The sequence below is a fragment of the Saccopteryx bilineata genome, chromosome 2 (genome assembly GCF_036850765.1).
Source record: "Saccopteryx bilineata isolate mSacBil1 chromosome 2, mSacBil1_pri_phased_curated, whole genome shotgun sequence".
Lineage (NCBI taxonomy): Eukaryota > Metazoa > Chordata > Mammalia > Chiroptera > Emballonuridae > Saccopteryx > Saccopteryx bilineata.
The window spans coordinates 313,997,836-314,019,497 of NC_089491.1; the positions used below are offsets into that span (position 1 = coordinate 313,997,836).

General features: G+C 48.3%; 2 protein-coding genes across 7 annotated transcripts; both read left to right on the top strand.

Annotated features, from left to right (window-relative positions):
- The first annotated feature begins 37 nt into the window (after positions 1-37).
- CLK2 (CDC like kinase 2) lies at positions 38-12,381 on the top strand. Of its 5 annotated transcripts, none has more exons than XM_066261881.1 (13): positions 38-308; positions 1,856-2,025; positions 4,470-4,698; positions 5,387-5,474; positions 5,824-5,890; positions 6,054-6,170; positions 7,682-7,848; positions 9,007-9,101; positions 10,285-10,414; positions 10,518-10,600; positions 10,763-10,842; positions 11,023-11,113; positions 11,863-12,381. In XM_066261881.1, the coding sequence occupies exons 2-13, from the start codon at positions 1,856-1,858 to the stop codon at positions 12,046-12,048; spliced, it is 1,503 nt and encodes a 500-aa protein (XP_066117978.1). In that variant the 5' UTR covers positions 38-308; the 3' UTR covers positions 12,049-12,381. The 5 variants fall into 5 exon arrangements, with proteins under 5 accessions (XP_066117978.1, XP_066117979.1, XP_066117980.1 ...); XM_066261882.1 differs by having other exon boundaries at positions 5,390-5,474; XM_066261883.1 differs by having other exon boundaries at positions 4,473-4,698.
- Positions 12,382-12,893: 512 nt separating this feature from the next.
- SCAMP3 (secretory carrier membrane protein 3) lies at positions 12,894-21,423 on the top strand. 2 transcript variants are annotated; one of them, XM_066261886.1, is made up of 9 exons: positions 12,894-13,158; positions 13,499-13,576; positions 15,531-15,650; positions 15,730-15,850; positions 17,949-18,077; positions 18,520-18,679; positions 18,781-18,882; positions 20,561-20,678; positions 20,962-21,423. In XM_066261886.1, exons 1-9 carry the CDS (start codon positions 13,093-13,095, stop codon positions 21,106-21,108), a joined length of 1,041 nt encoding a protein of 346 aa, XP_066117983.1. In that variant the 5' UTR covers positions 12,894-13,092; the 3' UTR covers positions 21,109-21,423. The 2 variants fall into 2 exon arrangements, with proteins under 2 accessions (XP_066117983.1, XP_066117984.1); XM_066261887.1 differs by lacking the exon at positions 13,499-13,576.
- Positions 21,424-21,662: the final 239 nt, after the last annotated feature.

Here is a 21,662-nt window from a genome sequence, read left to right on the forward strand (position 1 = left end):
GAGTGCGTACGTGCTCGCTCACGGTGGCGGCGGCGGATCGGAGAGGCCAGGGCCGGAGACCCAGCTGGGATCGGGCCCCGGGCGGGGGCGGTGCGAGTGGCGCCTAGCGGATCCTCGGGGCGGGGACGGAGCCGGGGCGGGCGGGACTGGAGCGGAGCCCGGGAAAGAGGCGGGAGGTCCCAGGGTCTCGGGTTGGTGGGGGTGGAGCCGCACTTCGTCGCTGCGGAGGTGCCGGGACTCCCGGCCGTAGCGCTGCCGCCATCACGGACTTCCTGTGGGACAAGCGCACGGGCCTCGCCGCCAGAACGGTGAGCGCGCGGGCTGGAGGGCCGCGGGGCCGCGCGGAAAGATGGCGATCGCGGGGCGGGAGGGGTAGTGTATTGGGGGCAAGAGACCCGGGTGAGACTAGGAGAGGAAGAGGGTTGAGACCTGCGAAACGGTAGAGGTAAGGACTAGAGAGTTGAGGTGGAGGATCAGCTTGCCTTAGTTGTATCCGAAAGACCCATAAGAAACTTGGAAACTTGGGAGGGATCAAAGTAAGAGAATGTGGGGTGGGATAGAGTGGTTCCAGAGATGAGAAAAAGCAGAATGTCAAAGTTGGACTAAGGCTGGGAAGAGGGAAAACACCACTGTGTTAGTTGGCTCCAGAAATTAATTGTGAATTTCCTGAGTGAGAAAGGAAAGATAAAGATTTAGAAGTTGAGAAAGATTGTAGGCTGGAGATGCTTTATGGGGGAGAGCCTATGAAGAACTTTGGTTGCAGTGTCTTTATGGTAGATGACATTTATGTAGCTAAACAATGTTATATTATCTGGGAAAGTCTTGTGCTTGCATCTTCTTGTCTTCTATAAGCCAAGAATGAATCAAATATCCCTCTTCAATTTAAGGATAGTAGGCCAAAGTAGCTCAGAGGAGGAGCCAAATCTTGGAGTCATTGGCCTTCCCACACCTAAACCTCTCCTCACACCAACACTTCTGTCCCTAGGCCTATTTCATTTTATTCTGTCCTTCTATTCTTATCCTCCTGGATTGTGACAGTGATTTCTCTCTGATTCTTTCCATGAAGGAGGAAAAGGATTTGTGCACCATGCCATTCCAATTCCAGTAACTGGAAGGGGGCTGGCTGATATTAGTTGCAAACTAGTTAATTTGTATTTCCTAAGCACAAAAGAGGAGGGGCCAGATGGGAAGCTGCTGGGGCCTCTTGTATTAAAACCTCTTGAGGGGTGTTTGGCCAGAGCTATGAGAGATGATTAAGACATTTCAAGGGGCCAGACCTAGATCCCTAGAATTTGTTTATATTTGATATTCACTGCTGTATATAGAAACCTGGTAAACTGGATTCCTGCCTTCAGGCTACGGATGGTCTAGTTGGGGAGATAAGATATACTCTGAATAACTGTAAAACAGTTATCATAATAGTGTGTATTAAAGCTTTATAGTACTGAGTTGTGAGGAACTCAGTGCGATGCGGATCTATCTTAGATCTCAGCTAAGGAGGTACTATAAGCAGTCTCCATCAGTTACACCGTCTCACCTATAATATAGCAGTCTCCATCAGTTACACCGTCTCACCTATAATGAGCTTCGGCCCAGAGGTCTTCATAGAGCCATGTTTAAGGAAAATCAGAGTAGAGCAACATGCTGAGTGGAGCATAAATAAGGGAGTTAGGGGGAAGCTTCCTAGAGTTTTCAGCCAGAATTAGTAGGTAAATACTGTAAGCATAGAGGGTGGTAAAAAGATAAATAAAAGAGAAGAAGCAAGCCACTTAGTACTTCTGGAGCAGCCAGTCCTCAAAGGGGACTTCTGAAAACTCAGTTTTCCCCACTATTTCTGTTTTTCCTTCCCTTCCAGATGCCTCATCCCCGAAGGTACCACTCCTCAGAACGAGGCAGCCGGGGGAGTTATCATGAGCACTATCGAAGCCGAAAGCATAAGAGAAGAAGAAGCCGCTCCTGGTCAAGTAGCAGTGACCGAACACGACGGCATCGACGAGAAGACAGCTACCATGTTCGTTCCCGGAGGTGAGGCCACATACTCTAGTTCACTCACTCATTCATTCATTCAACAAAGATTTATTGGTGCCTGACCAGGTGGTGGTGCAATGGATAGAGCACCGGCCTAGGACACAGAGGACCCAGGTTCAAAACTTTGAGATCGCCGGCTTGTGCATGGGTTCACCAGCTTGAGCAAGGGGTCACTGGCTCAGTTGGTGCTCCCTGTTCAAGGCATACATGAGAAAGCAATCAATGAACAACTAAGGTGCTGCAACGAAGAATACTTCTTTTTCCCTTCCTGTCTGTCCCTATCTGTCCCTCTTTCTGTCTCTCTTGCTGAAAAAGAAAAGATAGATTGGTTACACGATAAGCACTTAGGTCTCTGGTCAGCAAACTGCAGCTCGCGAGCCACATGCGGCTTTTTGGCCCCTTGAGTGTGGCTCTTTCACAAAATACCACGTGTGGGCACTACCTTGATAAGGAATGTACCTACCTTTATAGTTTAAATTAAAAAAATTTGACTCTCAAAAGAAATTTCAGTTGTTGTACTGTTGATATTTGGCTCTGTTGACTAATGAGTTTGCTGACCACTGATTAGGTGAAGCTGATGCTCAAGATGGATTAGGCATTTGCACTGTGGTGTGAAGAATGTTAACAGAGAGGAAGTATCCAGCAGGTTTGGTTGGAGTGAGACAGGATGTGTAATTCAAGGAAAATTTTCCAGAGAATGTGACATCTAAGCTCATCTGAAATATAGGGTGAAGTGTCCCAGGTAAAGGGAAAAGAAATGCAAAAGACTAGGAGCTGGGCCCTGGCTGGTTGGCTCAGTGGTAGAGCGTCGGCCTGACATGTGGAAGTCCCAGGTTCGATTCCCGTCCAGGGCACACAGGAGAAGCGCCCATCTGCTTCTCCACCCCTCCCCCTCTCCTTCCTCTCTGTCTCTCTATTCACCTCCCGCAGCCAAGGCTCCATTGGAGCAAGGATGGCTCCAGGCACTGGGGTGGCTCCATGGCCTCTGCCTCAGGTGCTAGAGTGGCTCTGGTCACAACAGAGCGATGCCCCGATGGGCAGAGCATCGCCCCCTGGTGGGCGTGCCGGGTGGATCACGGTTGGGCGCATGCGGGAGTCTGTCTGACTGCCTCCCCGTTTCCAGCTTCAGAAAAATACAAAAAAAAAAAAAAAGACTAGGAGCTGGTGGTAGCTAATGAGCTAATAGACAAGACAGAGTTAGGTTTGCATGGTTTAATTAACTTAGTGGCATATTCAGTGGGAAGGATGGGTTAGGGATAGTTTGGACCAATGTTGGATATCAGGAAAGGCTTAAAAAAGAAATGACTTGCCTGACCTGTGGTGGTGCAGTGGATAAAGCGTCGACCTGGAAATGCTGAGGTCGCTGGTTCGAAACCCTGGGCTTGCCTGGTCAAGGCACATATGGAGTTGATGCTTCCAGCTCCTTCCCCCTTCTCTGTCCCTCCCTCCTCTCTCTCCCTCTTTGTCTCTCTCTCCTCTCTAAAAATGAATAAATAAAAAATTTAAAAATTGCCTGACCTGTGGTGGCGCAGTGGGATAAAGCGTCGACCTGGAACACTGAGGTCGCCGGTTCGAAACCTTGGGCTTGCCTGGTCAAGGCACATATGGGAGTTGATGCTTCCTGCTCCTCCCCCTTCTCTCTCTCTCTGTCTCTCTCTCTCACTCCTCTCTCTCTAAAAAAAAAAAATCAAATAAAATATTTAAAAAAAAAAAAATTAAAAAATTAAAAAAAAAAAGAAATGGCTTCTTGCTCATTAGCCCTTTGAATAGTATGAACGTTCATGTATGTCCTCACTCAAAGGGTTAACAAAAAACTCACTACTCAAAGGGTTAAATCACTGGAGGGCCCGACCAAGCAGTGGCTCATGGATAGAGTGTTGACCTAGGATGCTGAGGACCCAGCTTCAAAACCCCGAGGTTGCCGGCTTGAGTTTGGGCTCATAAGCATGACCCCATGGTCGCTGGCTTGAGCCCAAACGTTGTACTTGAGCCCAAAGTCACTGGCTTGAGCAAGAGGTCACTGGCTCAGCTGGAGCCACCCAGTCAAGGCACATATGAAAAGCAATCAATGAACAACTAAAATGCAACAGTGAGTTGATGATTCTCATCTCTGTCCCTTCCTGTCTCTCTCTCCATTTGTCTCTGTCTCTCTTACTCAAAAAATAAAAAATAATAATGATAAATTACTGGAGGGGAGGAGATGGCTCCCAGAGGATGTACTTCTTAGTTCTGCACATGTCTTTTCAGAGGTCAAATTTTTTGGTGGCATGCAAGTGGTGAGTCCTCCTCTGTGCTTAGTTACTTCATTTCTCTGGTCTTTGGTCCTCTCAGAAACTTGATAGGTGTCTGAGAACCATTTTTTCAGCGGTACTCTTTGTACACACCTTGTCACATGGTGTGGCCTGAACAGATGCTCCTAATGGGTGTTTATTGTCCAACAGCAGCTATGATGACCGTTCCTCTGACCGGAGAGCATATGACCGGCGATACTGTGGCAGCTACAGACGCAATGACTATAGCCGGGATCGGGGTGATGCCTACTATGACACAGACTACCGGCATTCCTATGAGTATCATCGTGAGAACAGCAGTTACCGCAGCCAGCGCAGCAGCCGAAGGAAGCACAGGCGGCGGAGGCGGCGCAGCCGGACGTTCAGCCGCTCATCTTCGGTGAGTGCCCGCTCAGACCCTTCTCTCCCTACTCCTCCTCAGTCCTCTGGGACCCTGGTAAGTGAGAAGTATCCTGTTCTCAGCTGAGCATTGGGGCATGAACACTGAGGTGGGCACTGAGTCTGTCTACTCTCTTGGAAGCTCTTCACCTCTTGGAGGGCCCCAGAATCTGCTTTGGAGATGGACGGGCACAGAGCATTTGTGAACCCCAGTGCCTTCTGTGGCATGCTGGCCTTATTATGTTGGGAGCAGCTTCTCCACCCTCAGAGGCCTGAACTCTAATGAGGACCTTGCTTGTAAACTGCTTTTCTCCCCCAAGCCCTGGGCTCCATGGCCCCCTCAGCAGGTGGGCTTGGGTGGGGGAAAGGGAAGATCTGTGCCTGCCTGGAAGAGCGTTGTGTAGAGCATGGGGTTGTGGGTGACTTTGGCAACGACACCACTTCTCTGCTCTGCCCGTGCCTCTCCTTGTTCCCGTTTTGGGTTTGGGACTTGGGGTTATGCGCCACTCTCTCTTCTCACCCCAATCCGCCTTACTGCATCTGACGTGTTCCCTTCCACTGTCCCCCATCATCGTCTGTCCCCCTTGGCTGGGCGCCTGTGACCGGTGGCCCCTCCACCACCCACCCCGCCTCCCTTCGGCCCCTGCTCCGACACCTGGCTTGCTCCGACCCCCCCCGCCCCCCGACAGCAGCACAGCAGCCGGAGAGCCAAGAGTGTAGAGGACGACGCTGAGGGCCACCTCATCTACCACGTCGGGGACTGGCTACAAGAGCGATGTACAAGCCAAATCGTAACAATCCTATAGCCTGTAATGGTCCCATAGCCATCCTAATGTCCCAAGCCAACCCAAGTCACATTCTCTTTTGCCTTTTCTCAGTGGTGTTGTTTATCTGGGTGGTTTGAGTTGCTGTTGAGAATTGACCTCTGCTGTCCACTCCCAGCTCTCATGGCCCTTGGGTTAAAGGTGGTGGGAATCACACAGGGGTTTTCTTCCCCTGTGACCATCTGTATCTGTTCCCCCTCCTTCATTTCACCCCAGGTTGCTGTACCCTTTTTTCTTCCAACTTGGCTCATTCCCCACCTTCTCTCCCTCCCTCTCCCCGACCCTGCTCTTTTTCATTTCAGATGAAATTGTAAGCACCTTGGGAGAGGGGACCTTCGGCAGAGTTGTACAATGTGTTGACCATCGCAGGTAACTGTCAGCCACCCCACCCCCATACCTGTTAGACATAAGGAGGTAGTGAGGGTTATCTGGGGTTCATTTGCCTAAGGTAGGATTTCTTAATGCCCACACACCCCATTCAATTTGAGGTGTTCACAACAACCCAGCAAAAGCTGCTTTTGCCAACCTACAGGGGTGGGGCTCGAGTTGCCTTGAAGATCATTAAGAATGTAGAAAAGTACAAGGAAGCTGCTCGACTTGAAATCAACGTCCTGGAGAAAATCAATGAGAAGGACCCTGACAACAAGAAGTAAGCAAGCGAAGGAGTATGTGGGGAGTCTGGGAGACTCCAGCCCTATACAGGAAAACCTTCCCAACTCGGGTTAGGCAGGCATGGGAGTCCTAGACCTTCCCATCCATTCATACTTTGTTCATCATCTTAGACTAGTAGAACATTAGAGTAGCAGAGGAGGGTCTGGGATAGTCTCTTTCATTTCCCTTCTTTTGGGGACAGATTGCTCTGTAGTTTCACTGCAGCCCAAAATGGCCTCTGTAGGGATCTGCCCTGGAAATGACCCTGAGACTGAGAATTAACATTTTCGTAAAAAAATTAATTGAATTTTTCCTGACCTGGAGTGGTGCAGTGGATAAAGAGTCAACTTCGAATGCTGAGGTCGCCAGTTGGAAACCCTGGGTTTGCCTCGTCAAAGCACATGCGGAAGCAACTAGGAAGGAGTTGATGCTTCCGGTTCCCTACCCCCTTCTCTCCTCTTTCTAAAATGAAATAAAATCAGCCCAGGTCAGTTAGCCGAGTTGGTTAAGAATCATCCCGAAACAATAAGGTTGTGGGTTCGATCCCTGGTCGGGGCACATACAGGAAGCAACCAAAAAATGCACGATTGAGTGGAACGACAAATGCTTCCTGTCCCACTCCCCTCTTTCTCCCTTCCTCTGTCTGTCTCTAAAAATCAATAAAAGTTAAGCTTGGCCTGACCAGTGGTGGCACAGTAGATAAAGTGTTGACCTGGAACACTGAGGTTGCCAGTTCTTGCCTGGTCAAGGCACATATGGGAGTTGATGCTTCCTGCTCCTCCTCCTCCTCTCTCACATACACACACTCTCTCCTCTTCCTCTAAAAATGAATAAATAAAATCTTAAAAAAAAAAAGGCCCTGGCCAGATAGCTCTGGAGCATTGTCCTGGAGTGCAGAGGTTGCTGGTTTGATTCCTCAGTCAGGGCACATAAAGGAGCACTGCAATATTTCTGTGGAGCAATTTGATGTTTCTCTCTCTCCCTGCCTCTCAAATAGAGAAAGAAAATCTTAAAAACAATTGAGCTTTAATACCTAGAACTATGTATGTTGATGAGGCTACACGCATTTATATGTAATATTTCTGTTTGTACACATTCTATAAGCCAAATATATAAGCATTAAATGAAGACATAAAAAGACAATAGGTATAAACATGGGACCAATGGTGGCTGACGGTGAGTGAATTTCAGGAATGGAAGATGGTGTCAGGACTTAGGAGTGACAGGTGGACAATTCAGGATCAACACTAGAGTCTGGCACTCAACAACTCGAGCAAATATCTTTTTTTAACTTTAAAATTTTGCAGGTAAATTGTTTGACTCTTGCTAGGTACCTCTCTTTGGGTCTTCCAGAAAGGCCATTCCCTAGCTTAACTGAATTTTGTTGGTAATACTAGCTGGCATGTTTTTACCCAAGCGTGTGGAATCGACAGCCCTGTCATCCCTTTTTGGAGGGGTTGTGGCAGATGGGAGCTCATCAGACATTCCCCTTCTCCCATCTCTTCCCAGCCTCTGTGTCCAGATGTTTGACTGGTTTGACTACCATGGCCACATGTGTATCTCCTTTGAGCTCCTGGGCCTTAGCACCTTCGATTTCCTCAAAGACAACAACTACCTGCCCTACCCCATCCACCAAGTGCGCCACATGGCCTTCCAGCTGTGCCAGGCCGTCAAGTGTGAGTGGGGTGGGCCGAGGTGGACTCTGGGGCAGCCCCTTCCTCCATTGGACTTCTGTCTCAGTTGTGCACTGGGGAAGCCCCTAGTCCACTTGTTTATCTGCACTTTTGTTATTCACTGTCATGTTGACATCTCTTCTGACTTAATTCCTTGACTCATGCCCTCATTGTCACTGATTGCTCTTATTCCACATCTAACCAAGCAGGAGCTGGAAGACAAAGCTTTTGAAATCAAAGAATTTACATACCTCTTTTTTCCTTTATTCCCTTCCTGGGGAAGTGTAAGGCAGCAAGCACAAAGAGACAAAAGGACACTTCAAGCTAGAGGTTTACATGTAACTAAGCTGAGATGCTCTTCATTCCCAGCAAGGGAGATGGAAGCAGGATATAGTGCAGCCACAGGGCCCAGGTAGGGATTTTAGACTACTACATAGTTTCTCTTGAGTGTTCATAACAATGCAGTGTTGCAGAGTTGAATTCATGCAATGTCAGATACACATATGTCAGTCAGAGTCAGTACAAAAAAAATAGAAGCCGTAGTGAACTATGTTTATAAGAGTTACACACGCCTGACCTGTGGTGGTGCAGTGGATAAAGTGTCGACCTGGAAATGCTGAGGTCGCCGGTTCAAAACCCTGGGCTTGCCTGGTCACGGCACATATGGGAGTTGATGCTTCCTGCTCCTCCCCCCTTCTCTCTCTCTCTCTCTCTTTCTCTCTCTCCTCTAAAGTGAATAAATAAATAAAAAATTAAAAAAAAAAAAAGTTACACATACAGATATTAATAAGCATAGGGTGTCTTAGACCAGGCATTTCATTTGGATGTAGAGCAGAAAGCAGCCTAATGACTCTGGATTTACCTCCTCACCAGCTTAGAGCTAGGTCAGTGGTTGGTGAACTCATTAGTCAACAGAGCCAAATATCAACAGTACAATGATTGAAATTTCTTTTGACAACCAAGTTTTTTACACGTAAACTATATAGGTAGGTACATTGTTGTTAACTTAATTAGGGTACTCCCAAGCTGGCCAAAGAGCCCTATGTGGCTCACGAGCCGCAGTTTGCCAACCACTGAGTTAGGTGAGCAAGCCTGGGGTCAGCTGGTGCCAGTTAGCCTTGGCTGCCCAGACCAAATATGACCTGGCCTTTTCCTCTGTAGTTCTCCATGATAACAAGCTGACACATACGGACCTCAAGCCTGAAAATATTCTGTTTGTGAATTCAGACTACGAGCTTACCTACAACCTAGAGAAGGTAAGATGGGTGGGGTCTCCTACTTGGCCAGTGGGGGCAGGGAGTTGTGCATATTTGCCTTTTTCTTAGACATTTCTGTACTCCTTTTAAAAACTTCTTTCTCCCACATTTTCTGCTAGTCTAGCTTCAACTGACTGAAAACCAGAGTACCAGAATAGATTGAGGCCTGGCAGGTTAGCTCCGTCAGTGTTCTACTGAAACAATAAGATTGTGAGTTCGATTCTTGGTCAGGGCACATATGGAGACAACCAGTGAATGCACAACTAAGTGGAAAACAAATGAATGCTGCTTCTATATTTCTAAAATCAAAAAATTTTTTGGTTTTTGTTTGTATTTTTCTGAAGTGAGAAGCAGGGAGGCAGAGAGACAGACTCCCACATGCTCCCGACCGGGATCCACCGGGCATGACCACTAGGGGACGATGCTCTGTCCATCTGGGGCGTTGCTCTGTTGCAATTGGAGCCATTCTAGCGCCTGAGGCGGAAGCCATGGAGCCATCCTCAGCTCCTAGGCCAATTTTGCTCCAATGAACCCTTGGCTGTGGGAAGGGAAGAGAGAAACAGAGAGAAAGGAGAGGGGGAAGGGTGGAGAAGCAAATGGGCGCTTCTCCTGTGTGCCCTGGCTTGGAATTGAACCCGGGACTCCTGCACGCCAGGCCAACGCTCCACCACTGAGCCAACCAGCCAGGGCTAATTTTTTTTTTTAAATAAATTGTTTGAAAGGGAGAGATTTAAGAAGACTTAAATTGGAAAAGAACTTGGAAAAAGGACCTTAGATAACTTTCCAATCTAATGGAAGTGCTTTTAAGGTTCTTGCTTTGGACTTCTTTTTGTAATGAAACTCAGCTGCATGACTAACTTAGAGATCATGCAGATCTCACCAAAGTAAGCTCTCCCTCCCTTTGCCACCTGTTACTTATTTTCAGAAAAACTCCAGTCACTTGGGTATAGCCTTCACATGCACAGAGCCTTGCATGCTACACTATAATTATTTCTTAATTTTTTTCTTCCCCAACTCCCAAAGTACTCAGCCAGGTATTGGGGAGGCTCTAGGTCAAGAGACTGGAGTGTGTGGGGCAAGCAGGAGATTAAAGTTGCTTTTTTAAGGCTCAAAAGCACTTCAGACAATTGTGGAGTCTCAGTCTATGGTACAGAGGTTCATTCTCTTTCTGCTTTGCTCCTAGAAGCGAGATGAGCGCAGTGTGAAGAGTACAGCTGTGCGGGTGGTAGACTTTGGCAGTGCCACCTTTGACCATGAACACCATAGTACCATTGTCTCCACTCGCCATTACCGAGCACCAGAGGTCATCCTTGGTAAGGGGGAAGGGCAAAGTTGCCCAAATGTGTGAATGGGTGTGGTGGTGAGGGTGGTATCTCTTTAATCTCCTAACATCTTTTCCCTCACATTCCTACCCAGAGTTGGGCTGGTCACAGCCTTGTGATGTGTGGAGCATAGGCTGCATCATCTTTGAGTACTATGTTGGCTTCACCCTCTTCCAAGTAAGTGGTTGATTATATGACCACCTGGCATTCTTCTCCCTGGTATCTTTGTTGGCTGAGACCTGCCTGCTTACTCCTTCACATTGCTTATCTTCCTGGCAGCTCGTCCTCAACATTCCCTTCCCAGTCCCATGCTCAGTTCTTTCTGGCTTTCTTTCTCAGACCCATGACAACAGAGAGCATCTAGCCATGATGGAAAGGATCTTGGGTCCAATCCCTTCGCGGATGACCCGAAAAACAAGGTGAACTTTGAGGGGGAGGGACTTAACCCTTTTCCTTTTCTCTCTACAAATGGTCAATATCATATCATTTTCTTTTTTCTTTGACACCTCCCCTCCTCCAACTACTCAGACGGGGAAATAAGGGAATTATCCCACAGTAAGAGGAACCTCCTGATTCCTCAACATCCCCTTCCCCTCTAGGAAGCAGAAATATTTTTATCGGGGTCGCCTGGATTGGGATGAGAATACGTCAGCTGGGCGCTATGTTCGAGAAAACTGCAAACCACTGCGGGTGAGCTAGGCTGGGATCAGTAGTGCCCACCACACAGAGGTCACTTCTTTCTTAAGGTGTTTTGCTTCTGGAATGCATTTCACAAGCAGAGGGTTAGGGAAGGAGGGGAATACTGAAAGAACATTTTTAGTTAATAGAAGAGAAATGAGAGGGACTGGTTTTGTGGAGTGAAGGAGGTTAGACAGCCGTGTCCTTTTTTTTTTTTTTTTTTTTTTTGTATTTTTCTGAAGCTGGAAACGGGGAGAGACAGACTCCCGCATGCGCCCGACCGAGATCCACCCGGCTCGCCCACCAGGGGCGACGCTCTGCCCACCAGGGGGCGATGCTCTGCCCCGACCAGAGCCACTCTAGCGCCTGTGGCAGAGGCCAAGGAGCCATCCCCAGGGCCTGGGCCATCTTTGCTCCAATGGAGCCTTGGACAGCCATGTCCTTTATGAGCCTATCAGATATCAAAGCAATGTCCTAAATTCCTTGGGTCAGACAAAAGAATAAACCAGTTTGAAGAGTTTTAGTTTTAATGTGGAGCTAAAGATTCATGGAGTTGACAAAAGGCTATACAAGTAGAAAGAGATTTCAGGTAGATTAAGCTATATTATCAGAAATGGCCATGGCACGGTCATGCTAAAGTAGCATTTATAATGGTTGTAAGCAAGCCTTGGTCCTCCAAGGTTAAATCTAGGGCCTATAAGAAGAAGGAGGCAGGGTTTGTAAGGCATTGCGCCTCACATTTTTCCTGCCCTCCACCCCAGCGGTATCTGACCTCAGAGGCAGAGGAACACCACCAGCTCTTCGATCTCATTGAAAGCATGCTAGAGTATGAACCTGCTAAACGTCTGACCTTGGGTGAAGCCCTTCAGCATCCTTTCTTCACCCGCCTTCGGGCTGAGCTACCCAATGCCAAGTTGTGGGACTCCAGTCGGGATATCAGTCGGTGACGATCACACCCTGGGCCCCCCTGCATCTCTAGCAGCAGTGGGTGTCCAGTCAAGGACACTGGTGCTTTTTTATACAAGAGGACAGAGCCAGAGCCTACTCCTTCCTCCTGGCTCCCTATATACCTGTGAATATGTGAAATAGTGTAAATATGAAAAATCTTGTACCTTGCCTTGTACATAATGCTATTCCATTCTACACTTGTACCACCCTCACTTGCTCCTTGACAGTTGAGTTGGATGGGGGTTGAATGAGGTAACCAAGTGGCATCCATCCCATGTTTTATAAGGAATTTTGTATAGTCTTTGTGAAATAAAATGACATGCTTCATCTGACCTCCATCCCAGGAGTTTGAGGTTTGGGGATGCTGGGGCAGAGGGATAAGAAGACAGGCAGCCTTTCTGAGTTTGGATGTAGAGTCCCATCTTACCCTCTAAATTAGGCCACCAGTTTATCTAGGTTGTCTTCAGGAGAGGGTAGTGATGAATGGGATAACATTTCTTGCACGTTAGAATGGAGAAAGGTTACAAAGTGGCACTTTGGGAATAATAAGGGTTAAGAAAGAGGTCCAACTACCGGAGCCATAGGCTGGGCTCCAGGCTAGAGCCAGAAATCCAAGTTTAAAAACAAACAAAAAACCTTGCTCAATTCGGCATCTGGGAAGGCTGCCACCACTGGTGGGAAAACTCCCATCATACATCTCGAGCGACGGATAAACCAGGATTCTGACACGGAGGCTGCTGGGAGATGTAGTTTGTTACTGGAGGGCCGTCACGTGGGGGAAGGGGCGGTATTCGCTAAGGAACCGGCTTAGAGGTGTCACATGGTGCACTTCCGGCTTCGCCTTTAACCGGGACGCAGGCGCAAGTCGCTACTGCTGCAGGAATCTTTGCGACTTTTCCGGTCGGTACAGCCAATCCGTGCGCAGACAATTGGAGGTGCGGGGGCACCGAGAGGAGCAGAGTGAATGCTGAGAGTCGCCACTGCCCCCAGTGCCACGGCCGGGGCGTGGAGGGCAGGGGCCGGCCTAGGCCGCGGTTGGAACTATGGCTCAAAGCCAAGACGGTGGAAACCCATTCGCCGAACCCGGCGAGCTTGACAACCCTTTTCAGGTGACTTGCGCCGGCCTCCTTTGGGCAACTAGGTTTAGTTTACTCTTGTCGGTTCTGGAAGATGGGGCTAACTCGAATTCCCATTAGTGACATTTGATCCGTGAAAGGGGTACCACATGGGGTTGACGGTGATTCTAGACCAGTGAGTACCCTGGCGGGCGGGCCCTGGTCCTAAGGAACTGGTATTAATTAGTATTGTGGGGTGAAGGATTTGGAGCAAATGTTGGGATAACAGCGTGGCCTCAGGGTTAAGTCCTTGGAGTCGGAGGCAATTTAGAAGACCCTGTAAGTTCTCTGTGATGTATCAGGTGCCAGCTGAACCCCAGGTCTCTGCCCGCAGGACCCAGCTGTGATCCAGCACCGACCCAGTCCGCATTATGCCACGCTTGACGTCTACAACCCTTTTGAGACCCGAGGGGTGAGATTCTGAAGAGCACAGGAGGGCAAGGAAGGGGAGGGAGGGTATGCCAATAAGCCCTTTCTGTCAGGGTATAGGGAGCTTTTCTGCATGCAAAGGAAGAAAGAAGCAGCATGATCTTAACTCTGAGAGAGAGGCCAGTCTGTCATGGGGTGCCTAATTCTGGAGACACCAGGGCCAATGATCCATCCAGTAGAAGCTCTAAATGTCATTCCTGTGAGGACCTGGAGGCTGGCCAGGTCATAACCAAGGCTCTGTCTGAGGTGCCCTCTTTGAAGAAAATAAAAAATGCAATTGGTTATAGTTAAGGAGAAACCAGACTGCTTATGTGTGCAATTAGAAGGCAAGGAATAAAAAAAAGAAAAGAAAAAAAAAAAAAGAAGGCAAGGAATGAGGAGGACTAGACATCTGTCTCACTGGAATAGGAAGTAGAGTTTTAAAAAGCTATGGAAATAGATGTTATAGGTGAATGCTTTTGAGTTCTGGCTAAAGAATTTGAGGTAAGGGGTAATGAAGCTTGCTGCAAGTTGTATAGGAGTTCTCTGACAATAAACACAAGAACTAGCTTTCTAATAACAGAGAGGAGCTGCTGCCTTAAGTAATGAGTCCTGGATCTAAAGGTATTCAATCAGACACTAGATTCCTGTGTTATGAGGGACTAGATGATCTGTAAGGATTATTATTACTATTATGTTCAAATGTGATGAATGTATTTTATCTTTTATTTTATTCTTTTCTTCTTTTTCCAAGTGTGAGGAGGGGAGATAGACAGATTCTCACATGCGTTCTGACTGGGATCCACCTGGTAACCCCACCCCCACCCCCATCTGAGGCAATGCTTAGGTTTCACGGAGCCATCCTCAGCACCAGGCTGGGCTGATGTGCTCGAACCAATTGAGCCATGGCTGTGGGAGGAGAAAAAATAGAGAAGGGGGGGTGGAGAAGCAGATGATTGCTTCTCCTGTGTGCCTTGACCAGGAATCAAACCTGGAACATCTACATGCCAAGTTGACGCTCTACTACTGAGCGAACTGTCCAGGGCTGGGCTTATTTTATTTTACTCTGATGCAAAACCAAAGATTCCACTACAGCACAGAGACCAGTATATTTAAAGGTCATGAAAAAGTTGTTTGGGACATGCAGGATGTGATGTACAAACTGGAGGATCAGGTTATTTCCTTTATAACATGACACTACATTGTCGCTGAGGGACACATTTGGTTTTTTATTATTTATTTAATTATTTTAGATTTTATTCATTCTTATTAGAGAGAGAGGGGAGATAGAGAGGAAAGAGATAGAACAGGGGGAGGAGCAGGAAGCATCAATTCCCATATGTGCCTTGACCAGGCAAGCCCAGGGTTTTGAACCGGCGACCTCAGCATTCCAGGTTGATGCTTTATTCACTGTGCCACCACAGGTCAGGCACTGAGGGACACATTTAAAATAATACTGTGAAACTGAACTGAAATGTGGCACAAACATGACAACATCCAGGTATATCTTCAAGCACCTCCCTTAGGATGGACTTGGAATATCTAGACTTCAGTGTGGGAAGTATTACAATTCTTTGGAAGAATTAAAGTTCACACTTGAAATTTCAGAGAAGAATTTTAAGGCCAAATCATAATGGGGTCATTTCTCTTCATCTCCAGGTATAAATATGATGCTTTATTCAATACCACATTAAAAAAAGAAATAATAAAACCTGTTAAACTTCTAGATCAAATCCCAACCCAACCTTGTGACCTCCTGCATTGAAGTTCTTTCTATCAATTAAAGCTGATAGGATCAGTTTGACTCCTGGTCAAAGAATCTGATTATAACCCTTGTTCAATCAGGCTGGCATTATTTACTTTAGCAGTTAGAGAAGTTACAATCCAACTTGTATTTAGAAGCAATGTCAAAATGGGTGTTGTTACTGCCAGCTGTAAGGTCTGTTTAAACCCAACAGCCACCACCAACCTATGAGCCTCCTGCCCCTGCCTCATTGCCTCCACCCTCAGCTCCCTCGCAGTCCTCGAGAAAGCTCAGCCCCACAGAACCGAAGAACTATGGATCATACAGCACCCAGGTAAAGAGGGTGTGTGGGTGGGAAGTGGGGCCAACCCAGGGACTAAGGGTTCACATCTCCCTCTGCTCATACTGGGCAGGCTTCAGCTGCAGCAGCCACAGCAGAGCTGCTGAAGAAACAGGAGGAGCTTAACAGGAAGGCAGAGGAGTTGGACCGGAGAGAGCGAGAGCTGCAGCATGCTGCCCTAGGGGGCACAGCTAGTAAGTGAATCCTTAAAGGGGTGGCAAAGAAATCTGACAGGTTTTTTGTTTGTTTGTTTGTTTGTTGTTGTTTTTGCATTTTTCTGAAGCTGGAAACAGGGAGAGACAGTCAGACTCCCGCATGCGCCCGACCGGGATCCACCCATGGGGTGACGCTCTGCCCACCAGGGGGCAATGCTCTGCCCATCCTGGGCGTCGCCATGTTGCGACCAGAGCCACTCTAGCGCCTGAGGCAGAGGCCACAGAGCCATCCCCAGCGCCCGGGCCATCTTTGCTCCAATGGAGCCTTAGCTGCGGGAGGGGAAGAGAGAGACAGAGAGGAAGGCTCGGCGGAGGGGTGGAGAAGCAAATGGGCGCTTCTCCTGTGTGCCTTGGCTGGGAATCGAACCCAGGTCCTCCGCACGCTAGGCCGACGCTCTACCGGAATCTGACAGTTTTAAAGGAATGAAAAAACCTGAGAGCATGGACACTGGAGTCAGATTGCTGAGTTTGAATTTGGATGCTATTGCTTATTAATATTTTTTTTACGAGAGAGAGGGGGGGATAGACAGGTAGAGAGATGAGAAGCATCAATTCTTTGTTGCGGCATCTTATTCATTGATTGCTTTCACATATGTGCCTTGACCTGGGGGCTTCAGCCAAACTGGTGACCCCTTGCTCAAGCCAGCAACTTTGGGCTTCAAACCAATGAGCTTCATGCTCAAGCCAGTGAGTCAATGCTCAAGCCAGCAACCTTGGGGTTTTAGGGGTTTTTTTTGGTATTTTTCTGAAGTTGGAAACGGGTAGGCAGTCAGACTCCCGCATGCACCCGACTGGGATCCACCCGGCATGCCCACCAGGGGGCGATGCTCTGCCCATCTGGGGTGTTGCTCTGTTGCAACCAGAGCCATTCTAGCGCCTGAGGCAGAGGCCACAGAGCCATCCTCAGTGCCCAGGCCAACTTTACTCCAGTTGAGCCTTGGCTGTGGGAGGGGAAGAGAGAGACAGAGAGGAAGGAGAGGGGGAGGGGTAGAGAAGCAGATGGGCACTTCTCCTGTGTGCCCTGGCCGGGAATCGAACCCGGGACTCCTGCACGCCAGGCCGACGCTCTACCACTGAGCCAACTGGCCAGGGCCAACCTTGGGGTTTTGAACCTGGGTCCTTGGCATCCTAGGCCGGTTCTCTATCTACTGTACCACCACTTAGGCTGCTATCACTTATTAATAGTGAACTCTTAAGCAACTCACTTAATGTCAAGTGTCTCAGTTTCTATAATTGTAAAATGTGAATAATGTTTGTACCTGTTTGACAGGATTGTTGTGGGGGTTAGACAAGATCATATATACAAAGTGGTTGGCACAGTACTTAAAAGTTGTAAATATGGGCCCTGGTCAGTTGGCTTAGTAGATAGAGCGTTGTCCCGACACGTGGAATTCCTGGGTTTGATCCCCAGTCAGGGCACACATCTGCTTTTCTTGTGACCTCCTGCATTGAGGATTCTGTAAAGCAGAAGCGACCATCTACTTTTCTTCTTTCCCTTTCCCCCTACTCTCTCTCCCTCTCTCACAGCCAGTGACTTGATTGGTTTGAGCATCAGCCCCAAGCACTGAGGATAGGTTGGTTGGTCCAAGTGTCAGCCTTAGGTGCTGAGGATAGCTTGATTGATTTGAGCATCGGCCCCAGACAGGGTTGCCAGGTGGATCCCAGTCAGGGCACCTGCGGGAATCTGTCTCTATCTCCCCTCCTCTCTCACTTAAAAAAAAAAAAAAGCCTGACCTGTGGTGGTACAGTAGGTCAAGTGGCGACATGTAATGCTGAAGTTGCCAGTGTGAATCCCTGGGCTTGCCCGGTCAAGGCACATACAGGAAACAACTGCTACAAGTAGATGCTTCCCGCTTCTCCCCCTTTCTCTGTTTTTCTCTCTCCCTCTCTCCAAAAACATAATAAAATCTAAAAAAATAAAAGTTGTAAATAATAATACTCTCAATATTTTTGTTCCTCACTCTTATCTCCTTGGACCCCAAATTGGATATAGAAGAATGAACCTAGGGGTGGAAGGAAGGGGGACTAATTCCTCATTAGTCTCTGCCTCACCTCCTGCTCTCTCTGTGCCTTACAGCTCGACAGAACAATTGGCCCCCTCTGCCTTCATTTTGCCCAGTTCAGCCCTGCTTTTTCCAGGACATCTCCATGGAGATCCCACAAGAATTTCAGAAGACAGTGTCCACCATGTACTATCTCTGGATGTGTAAGTAGTGAGAAACCTTTCTTGAGCAAGAGTGTAGGTAGTAACTTGTACATCTTTGCTGCATTGGAGCCCACTCACACAGAACTAGATGCTACCTCTCTTGGAGTTTAAGGGTAAGCTCTCTAGGATCTTCTTAGTTATTCCTTTTATACAATTTAGAACTTACGCTTCAGCTTTCTAGCAAATGTGTTCTTGCCCTTTCCCCCTCTCTTGTCCTAATGTGTAAATTATTCTGAATCCTTTAAATATCTTTTAAAAGAGGATTACACATAATTAGATTTGTTCATTCTGCCTCCCTTATTGAGTTGAGGATTCTGTAAAGGCAGAAATTATATTTCTTTACTTATTCTGCTACAGTGGTGAGGGTTATCGGGTAGGCTTACAGAAAGAATCTTTGATTGCAGTCCAAAAGGAGCCATCATCCTGTCCCTTCATCTGTTAGGCAGTACTCTGGCTCTTCTCCTGAATTTCTTCGCCTGCCTTGCCAGCTTCTGTGTGGAGTCCAGCAATGGCTCAGGCTTCGGGCTCTCCTTCCTCTGGGTCCTCCTTTTCACTCCCTGCTCCTTCGTCTGCTGGTACCGCCCCATGTATAAGGCTTTCCGGTAAGTTGGGGACTGGGGTGATAGGGGAATCTGAATGGACCCTCACAGTCTGCACTTCCAACCCTAATTCTCCCACTCTCCCCCACTTTTTCTCCTTGCAGGAGCGACAGTTCATTCAATTTCTTCATTTTCTTCTTCATCTTCTTCGCCCAGGATGTACTCTTTGTCCTCCAGGCCATTGGCAATCCAGGTTGGGGGTTCAGGTTCGTGAAGTTGCAATCTACCCTCATCCCTTTCTCCCACTCTTCTAGACCAAGTTAGGTACTGGGTACCGGGTACTGGGGTAGGAATTGTTTAGCAAAAGGATGTGTGGTATGCCTGACCAGCTGGTGGCGCAGTGGAAAGAGCGTCGGACTGGGATGCGGAGAACCCAGGTTCAAGACCCTGAGGTCGCCAGCTTGAGCGAGGGCTCATCTGGTTTGAGCAAAGCTCATCAGCTTGGACCCAAGGTCGCTGGCTCAAGCAAGGGGTTACTTGGTCTGCTGAAGGCCCACAGTCAAGGCACATATGAGAAAGCAATCAATGAACAACTAAGGTGTCGCAATGAAAAACTGATGATTGATGCTTCTCATCTCTCTCCGTCCTGTCTGTCTATCCCTATCTATCCCTCTCTCTGACTCTATCTCTGTCCCTGTTAAAAAAAAAAAAAAAAGGGAAGTGTGGTATGTTTGTTTGTTTTTTACAGATTTTATTTGCCTGACCAGGTGGTGGCACAGTGGATAGAGCGTTAGACCGGGACCCAGAGGACTCAGGTTCGAGACCCCGAGGTCGCTTGTTTGAGCCCAAGGTGCTAACTTGAGCAAGGGATCATTCAATCTGCTGTAGCCCCCCAGTCAAGGCACATATGAGAAAGCAATCATTTAACAACTAAGGTGCCGCAACGAAGAATTGATGCTTCTCATCTCCCTTCCTGTCTGTCTGTCCCTCTCTCTGTCACCAAAAAACAAAACAAAACAAAAAAAAACAAGAAGTGAATTTATTGATTTTAGGGAGGGCAGGGTTGGGGAGCAGGAATCATTGACTTGAACTGTTTGCTTTCTGTGTATCCCTTGACCGGGCAAGCCCAGGGTTTTGAATTGAACCAGCAATCTCAGCATTCTGAGTCCAGTGTGTTACCACAGGTCAGGCTGTGTTTTTTTGTTTTGTTTTGTTTTTCGTGACAGAGACAGAGAGGGACAGATAGGGACAGACAGAAGGGAGAGAGATGAGAAGAATCAATTCTTTGTTGTGGCTCCTTAGTTGTTCATTGATTGCTTTCTCATATGTGCCTTGACTGGGGGGCCACAGCATAGCAAGTGACCCCCTGTTCTAGCCAGCAACCTTGGGCTTCAGGTCAGTGACCGTGGGGTCATGTCTATGATCCGATGCTCAAGCCAGCGACCCTACATTCAAGCTGGATGAGCCCATGCTCAAGCTGGCAACCTCAGGGTTTCAAGCCTGGGTCCTCTGCGTCCTAGTCCAACGCTCTATCCACTGTGCCACTGCCTAGTCAGGCCAGGCTGTGGTTTTTACACTTGAAAAGTACTAGTTTACCAAGAGACAGGACATACTTCCAGGGTAGAGTCCAGACAGAACTCTAGACAGGCATGGTTGAAGAGGAGAGGGAGAATCTTCAACAGAAGGATCTATTTAGAGTGAAGATATCTGGAAGAGCTTGGAGAATTAGGAGCTAATGGTGCAGAAGCTGGGGTTAAACTATGAAAAGAGTAGATGTAGTTTGGGATTGTGGTGCATGGAAAGCTGCCAGACTGACTGGAGTGACCCTCAATGGGAAGGGTGGAGGTAGGGCATGTTTGCGACATAACCAGTGGAGAAGTTGGAAAGGCAGACCCAGCTGTGAGCAGCCCCTGTTCAGTGTCACATGTTTGTCTCTCCTTATAGTGGCTGGATCTCTGCCATGGTGTTGCTGAAGACCAACGTGGCTGTAGCTGTGCTCATGATGCTGGTTGCCCTATTCTTCACTGGCATCGCTGTGCTAGGAATTGTGATGCTACAACGGGTGAGGGGCTGTGTTGAAGGTGGTACCAGGGGTGTGAGATCGTGTGTCACTAGGGGCCTGAGTGGAACAGTCAGGGGGAACGGGGGAGGGCCAAGCTGATGGGCAGGTTCTGAGCTAATGGACCTCTGGGGTAAGGGGATTGTGTGTGTGTGTGTGTGTGTGTTGGAGGGGAGCCAAGAAGGAACCGCTAAAACAGGCTGGGGAGTGGTGATAGTAGTGTTAGGTTGGAATACAGTTAGCAGCGGCTATAATATGCTGTGATTTCTCTGCCCTCTGCTTTCAGATCCACTCCTTGTACCGCCGCACAGGTGCCAGCTTTCAGAAGGCCCAGCAAGAATTTGCTGCTGGTGTCTTCTCCAACCCTGCAGTGCGAACCGCAGCTGCCAATGCGGCCGCTGGGGCTGCTGAAAATGCCTTTCGGGCCCCATGATCCCTGACTGGGATGTTCTGGCCCTGCCACTTGAGGGGGCACCCTTAGCCCCCATCCCTGAGATCTCTGGGACTTGGTGAGACATTACTACTTGATGTCTCCTCTATAGTATCCCAACTCCACAGCTGTTACTGCTGAACCAGACTTAGGGGTGCGGGGGAACCCACTGTGACCCAGTCACTGCTCTGCCTACCCCCCACCACCCCATCAGGCCACACTGTGCCACCCCTACACACCCTAACCCAGCTTCCTTCTGCTGTGCCAAGGCTGTTTCTTCAGTTATTTAAATAAAAAGAAAGTGGAACTGGAACTCAACTTACTGTTTCTGGGATTTTTACTGGGAACTAGGACTTCTGGAACTGAAAGAGTATGGTGGTAACTGGAGTGGCAATTAGTGTGAATTCCAGAGGGAAGATAGGGCTTGGCTTTACTGTGACCTGTGAGCGGTCTGGGGTGGGGCAGCAGAGCCGGGTGACTTGGGTGGTTGGCACAGGAAGAGGGAGGGAACTCCATAGCTGGGCGTGGAATCACAGAGCCAACAGGGAGCCCTGCTC

What these genes read in the sequence shown, in the direction of transcription:
- CLK2 (XM_066261881.1), top strand. Translation starts at nt 1,856, where the DNA reads ATGCCTCATCCCCGAAGGTACCACTCCTCAGAACGAGGCAGCCGGGGG. An exon ending in AAGGACCCTGACAACAAGAA is followed by an intron (nt 6,171 to 7,681) that starts GTAAGCAAGCGA and finishes ATCTCTTCCCAG; the next exon opens with CCTCTGTGTCCAGATGTTTG. An exon ending in TTGGCTTCACCCTCTTCCAA is followed by an intron (nt 10,601 to 10,762) that starts GTAAGTGGTTGA and finishes TTTCTTTCTCAG; the next exon opens with ACCCATGACAACAGAGAGCA.
- SCAMP3 (XM_066261886.1), top strand. Translation starts at nt 13,093, where the DNA reads ATGGCTCAAAGCCAAGACGGTGGAAACCCATTCGCCGAACCCGGCGAG. An exon ending in ATGGATCATACAGCACCCAG is followed by an intron (nt 15,651 to 15,729) that starts GTAAAGAGGGTG and finishes CATACTGGGCAG; the next exon opens with GCTTCAGCTGCAGCAGCCAC. An exon ending in GAATTGTGATGCTACAACGG is followed by an intron (nt 20,679 to 20,961) that starts GTGAGGGGCTGT and finishes CTCTGCTTTCAG; the next exon opens with ATCCACTCCTTGTACCGCCG.